General features: G+C 38.6%; 1 protein-coding gene and 1 long non-coding RNA gene across 2 annotated transcripts; one reads left to right on the top strand and one right to left on the bottom strand.

Moving 5' to 3' along the window:
• Positions 1-791: 791 nt before the first annotated feature.
• On the bottom strand, positions 792-2,774 carry LOC146886791 (uncharacterized). The gene is made up of 2 exons (XR_014994161.1): positions 2,222-2,774; positions 792-1,087 (listed from the first exon to the last, which is right to left on the bottom strand). It is a non-coding gene; the product is annotated as an uncharacterized LOC146886791 (long non-coding RNA).
• A 1,885-nt stretch (positions 2,775-4,659) lies between these two features.
• Positions 4,660-5,829, top strand: LOC114180485 (uncharacterized). Its single transcript, XM_028066799.1, has one exon. It carries the CDS (start codon positions 4,660-4,662, stop codon positions 5,827-5,829), a length of 1,170 nt encoding a protein of 389 aa, XP_027922600.1.
• The last annotated feature ends 750 nt before the right edge of the window (positions 5,830-6,579 follow it).

Raw genomic sequence — 6,579 nt, 5'->3', positions numbered from 1 at the left:
ATTAATAGGAAGAGTCTTTGTCCTATTTATAGATACAACATGTAATTGATAGAGGAGGGATACAAATCAAAAATCAAAATAGTTATTATAATATATTATTTTCATAAAGAATAATGAATCATATGAGTATGAGTATTAATCATACAACTGTAGCATATTAATGGACGACTATTAATTCATATAACATGATTTAAATCTTGAGTTATTTGATGTTTGAATAGGATTCAGTTGAAAAAAATTATAATTTTTCTTTTAATATGAGGCAAACGAAACTTGATTTATTTAATTTGAGGATTAAACTGTTTTTGCGTTAGATTGTATTATAATTAACTAGTAACAACTCTTTATTATTTTGTTAATATAATTATCCTTTTAAATATAAAATGTTGTTTAATATCTTCAAATAATTTTAATGGTTAATTTATTTATTCATCAATTATATAAGTTTATATCTTGATTTTTACTTATTATCTTTAAAATAATATTTTGAAATACTTTATTTATATTGCTATAGATAAATTAGTTGAAGCAATACGATAAATTTTAATTACATTGTCATAAATACATAAAATAAGTTTAAAGAATAAAATATATTTAACTGAATCAACTATGAGAAATTATAAATTTTTTAGTCCACCAAAAAGTAAATTGAACTAATTCAAATTTATTGATCTACCTTTTTAGAAGAAAAAAATCTAGACTTTACTCTGTCCAGTTATAAATGTCAACTTAGTAACCTTTTTTTTTACACATATAATAAAATCCTCCGTGATTGGGTTAACAATGTAACGTCCCATTTAATAATTAAATTCAATTAAATGAAATGTCACACAATATAATATAAAGAGCGAAGATTCGGAGTATAACGCCACTCCATATAATTATCCAAAATACTTAGAGGAAAAACAAGGCATATCAAGATGCCAATACAAAATTAAGTACAAGAATTGACAATAAACAATTAATACTCAAAACAAGGTGATACATGGGCCACGACCCTAAATAAGACTCAGAGAAGCGAAAACCATCCCACGAAGCTAAGCAGCAGAATCATCATTTTCCTGTTGACCACGAGTACCTCTCGCTTCTGCTCACATCAATAAATTGATGATCATCGCAAAAGAGAAGAACCACACATAGCAATCAAACAAGCAAAAAGGGTAAGCTAGAGTAGAAAACAGTTGATCATACTATTACATGAAATTTCAAAGTCCAAGATGCATAAGCCAACCAATCATGTTATGACTTGCAAACAATACACTAAGACTCAGACACGACTCATCCGAATAGATATAATTACTTAGATTCAGCGGATGTTTGCACTTGTGGTGGATTTCCCTGCTCTACCGAGCTAAATGTTACAATGTTTCCTCCCCCACATAAGGTTAGTCCTTAATGAGTTTCAGGCCTCCTGCTACTCTCACCACTAGAGTCAGTACGCTCTATATGAGACTAACTGACTATTTAGTGTCAGGATACAACCTTACCTTGAATCCTTACTAAATTATATAGATGGAGCACCACCATGAACTCTCACTAACAAGGGTCATGGAATTACGTCCCGACCAACTGAGGCACCACCATGAGATCTCAGCTAGAGATTCATGGAATTACACCCCAACCAAATGAGGCACCACCACGAAATTATCGTGGAATTACGTCCTAACCAAACTAACATCATGTTTTCAACAATCTATAACTTTCATGTTCACACCTGTCAACACCCAATTTCGTCCGGGTAAGAAATTTTTTTTTTTCTTTTAAAATAATTAGGAGAAGGGAAAAATAGGAAAAAAGTGAGCATTGATTTGTATATAGATATATTCCTACTTTTACTTTCATCCCATTTTTAATTTTTATTTAATTTTATTTAATTTTATCCTTTTTATTTTATTTAATTTTATCTTTAAACTTTTAATTTAAATTTTAATATTTTTGTTTACTTTTCTTATTTTATTTTGTTTTATTCTTTTTGAAAAAATATAAAAAAAGGGGTGAAAATAATAAAAATGAGAAAAAGTAAAATGGAAGTCAATGGTGCGCCTTCTCTGCACTTTTGAGACTTGGCATGAGAAAGGAAATGGTGGGGAGGTGTATCACTGCGTGGTAACGCCGGTGGAATGGCAGAAGCTAACCTGCATCTCACTTTTGACCCTATTCTAAAACCAGCACAGAATATGAGCGAAAGAGGAAACTGGCATGGTAAGAACAACGGTCAAACCATTTGAAAAAGGGGGGACTCTGGCACAAGGGCCGCCGGTGATTCAGAGCCCTGAACGGAGTACGCGCACCAATGGCAATGCCCCTGGAGTTCACGCAGAAGCAGTTCGAGTTGCGCATGAGGGGAAGGAGAGTGAAGGTCGCATAGGCTCTCGTCGCCAACGACCGTGGTGGACACCGGTGTCGCCCGCGACGGCTGTGGCCGATGGTGGCGAGGTGACGAGGTGACGATCTTTCGGGGTTAGAGTCGACGCATGCGCGAGAACAAATCGTTGAGCTGCCGAGAACGAGGGCGACGTCTCCGGCGTCAACGGGCGCTGCTGGCAAGCTAGCCGCGTGATGGTGCGGTGGCGTGGTGATGCAACGGTGAAGGTGGTCGTTGATGGTGGCGAGTGGGCGCTGGGGCGGGTCTTGGTGTCGTCGAGAGAGAGATAGAGAGAGGGCTTGCCTCTTGATCCAGGAGCTGCTAGGGTTTAGGTTAATCACATTCTAGCCCACTTTCACTCCTTGCACCACCATTTTTTGACACTTTCACCCTCCTGTGTGTTAAAATTGGGTCTGCGTGGTTTTTCTCGCGCACCCCCAATATCAACTACACACCCGCGAGTTTCTTTGGGCTGGCCAACCTTTGTTCCTTGCGCACCCGCACAATTACTAATCCTGCACCCCTGCACACATTTTTTACTCCTATTTTAGACTGGTTTTATATTTTACTCGCTACACCCCCATCTTTCAATACACACACCTCATTAACTTCATGCACCTCCCATGTTATCCATGCACCATCCTTTTTAAATAATTTCATCCTTTTATTTATTTATTTTTTTTATTTTTAAAAGAAACAAAATATTTGAAAATTATTAAAAATCACAAAAAAATAAAATAAAAAAATAAAATCTAAAAAATAAAAAATATTCTCTTTCACTTTATTGTGTCTGTCCGGTCGCTCGCACCGTGTGACACTTATTTTCTAAAATACCAAAAATGTTTTCTTTCTCTTTTAGTGTCTGTCCGACCGCTCGCGTCGTGTGACACATATTTTCAAGTAATTCAAAAATACCAAAAAAATACAAAATTTTCAAAATATAAAAATATCAACATTTTCAAACAAACAAGCTTTTTAAGAACTACGTGATCCTTGATTCTCCACCGTGAGATACGTAGGAGCAAGGCCAGTCCTTGTTAGGTTCACCTCCCAAAAAAAAAATTAAATCTTTTTGTCAACTAAGTTTTCCAAATATCTTTTTAAAGAACTACGTAACCCTGATTTCTCATTTTGAATGAGAATACGTTGGACCAAGGTCAATCCTTGTCGGGCCCAAAAAATAAAAAAATATTTTTGTTTCTTTTTAGCATCTTTGTCTTATTATTTTTGGGGAAAATTAATATTTTGAAAACAACATCAACTTTGCATTTTTAATTAAAGGTACCGCCCTCAGGCGGGCGCGATAGGGTGTTAACACCTTCCCTACGCGTAACCGACTCCCGGATCCAAAATCTGGTTTTTCGCAGACTTGTCTTATCTTTATGGTTTTCCATAGTTTTCCAGAATAACTACGGTGGCGACTCCAAGTTTTTTTTCAAACCTATTTTCTTTTTTGGTTCGCCGTCTCGTCGCGATCCCGGTTGCGACTGATGGCGACTCCATTGGGGACGCTAGAGAGTCAAGCCATTTAATTAGAAATGCAAACTTGATGTGATTTTCCTAATGTTTTCTTTCCCCTTTTCTTTTATTTGTGTATTCTTGTCTTTATATGTTTTTTGTATATATTTGCTTCTTGTATTAATTGTGTGTGAATTACTTTGGTTATTTTGATAATATTTTGAAATTGCAATATTTGCCTGGGAAGTTTTCTAGCTGTTTTGCAGGTGGGGATTTGGGTATGCATCATTCTCCCTTCACACACACACATTGTGCATTACATGAGTGGGGCCCTACACCCGGGTCTGTCTAACTTAGAATTAGAGGGGATTGTGTAGCAATGCCACAGTGGATGAACTTCCCAAGTGGTCATTGTGAGAACCCCAGCTAGAGTTTGTTTGCTTCGTTGGTACTCCCGCATCTTGTTGTCTACCAACTGTTGTGGGAAATGCCAGGAAGTGGGCCATTGCTCCAGTGACCTTGATCTTTAAGTATTAAGAAACAATCCTGGTGAGGCATGTATTTTAGCTTAGAACCATTAGGCGTCGAACTTCTGTTAAGGCACAAAGGGAGGCATGTGCATTACCTTAATTTTCATCTCGCCTTTCTCATTTTATTCCGATTTGCGATAAAGTCATGCATTTGTACATTCTGTTATGGCATCATTGTACATGCATTTTGATTATTTGTTCATGCATAACATGTACCCTGTCATAACATGTCATAACATTTTTTGTGATTCTAGGTCAGAGATTTTAAGGTCGTGATTGAATTTGTGAGAAACAAGAGAAATTAACATGGAATTTCGAGTCGGGGGAAATTTAGGGTCAGATACCTTGAAGAAGAAGCTACCTATCAAAGTTATAGACAATAATTTGAGTGGTCTAAGGGAAATAGTGCAACAAATGAAGATTATACAGAAGAATGCTTTCAAGAAGCGGCATGGGAACTTATTGAGGTTGTTGAATGTGGAAGTCCAAGCATCGGCCGTCACTGCTCTGGCTCAATATTATGATCCGCCACTCAGATGTTTCACCTTCCAGGATTTTCAATTGGCACCAACAATAGAAGAGTTTGAACAAATTTTGGGCTTGTCAGTGGAAGATAAAGTCCCTTACAGACATTCAGAGCAACATGCATCTATCTCTACGTTGGCTGGAATCTTGAAGGTACACCCTGTTGAGCTGGAGGGTAAAATGGTCTCCAAGGGCAACTCGAAGGGGATCCCTCAAGGATATTTAGAAGGGCATCTACGTCGTTTGGCGGAAAAAGAAATTGGGGAGACGTTCATGGATGTGTTGGCTCTCACACTTTATGGAGTCATACTCTTCCCTAACATGGAGAATTTTGTTGATCAAACTGCCCTCGATGTGTTTGTTGCCAACAAGATTCATTCAGAAAGTCCAGTCGCTGCGGTTCTAGCTGATGTGTATGGGAGTTTGAACCTATGCCACACACTCAAGAGGAAGAAGATGCTATGCTGTGTACCTGTGTTGTATGTGTGGTTTGTATCTCGAATCCGTCTAGGTACATTGAATGTTGAATGTCTTATTGGAGAGTTACCACCTAGCGGCATTGAAATTCGGGGGGCGAAGGAATGGGCCCAGTTTTGTGCGAGTTTGAATGGGGGAAGAATTAGATGGTGTGTCCCGGGGTTGCCAAAGTCACGTGTCATTTCTTGTGGGATTTTCCCTAACGTCCCCCTAATAGGCACTAGAAGTTGCATGAATTATAACCCTGTCTTGGCTCAACGACAATTTGGGTGTCCGATCAAGAGCTCCCCAACTCCAGAATCTTTGGTTGTCGTTTGGACTTATTATGAAGAAGGAATTTCCCTCGATCTAATTCGACGAATTAGGAGTGCTTGGGGTGAGGTCCTGCGCGTAGAAAAGGACCTAAGGCCATGGGTAACCGACGAGAAGATATCCTACCTGAGCGGTCAGAACCTGCTGAGTCCGAGGAAATGAGGGTGTTGAAAGAGGAGATGGAGAAGATGAAACTCAAAAATGCCAAATTAATTAATGAGCTTCAGAGTCTCCGACACGAGTATGTGGATCTGAGGCGTGATAAGGAGGAAATGACAAAAGCATATGAAGGAATTCTTAGGAAACAAAGAGAAGAACGAGATCATGCTTTCAGAGTTAAACAGGATTTGGCTGCAGCCAACACCGCGTTAAAATCAAGGGACCGAGAGAGAGATGCAGCAGCAACATCTAAGCGCCAAAGAGATCAAATGTGTGAGGAATTTAAGAGAGAGAAGACTGAAGCACTAAAGCGGTTGCACAACGCTCAAGTTAGGATCAGTGAGGTCGAACGACAGATGAGGGAAATGGTGTCGACCTATGAGGTGAAGATGGATGAAGAACGTTGGCATAGAGCTGAATTGGAGAAGCAACATGAAGAGGTGATAAGTCGAATGAATGAATACTCAGTCGAGCAGGAGATGGCCATGGAACATTGGAGGAGATGTTTCTCACAGCTGGCTTCCCTTGCAAATGGAATAATCGAAGATATTCCGCGATTATTGGCTGAAGCAGAGGCTGCACTACCGATATTCAATCCGCCTAGGAAAATTGAGGCGTTCTTTAGTCATTATAAGGAATTGATAAGGGAGATGAAGAACATGATAGCCAGGGCTAGAGAATAGTTTTTCTTTATTTTCTCGTGTAATGAATGTAAAAGACTTGTGGATGATCGGGTTGTTTTGACAATATGTG

The sequence above is a fragment of the Vigna unguiculata genome, chromosome 4, assembly GCF_037176805.1.
Source record: "Vigna unguiculata cultivar grain cowpea cultivar isolate G323 ecotype 2 chromosome 4, ASM3717680v1, whole genome shotgun sequence".
Lineage (NCBI taxonomy): Eukaryota > Viridiplantae > Streptophyta > Magnoliopsida > Fabales > Fabaceae > Vigna > Vigna unguiculata.
This window is presented reverse-complemented; position numbering and strand designations above follow the sequence as displayed.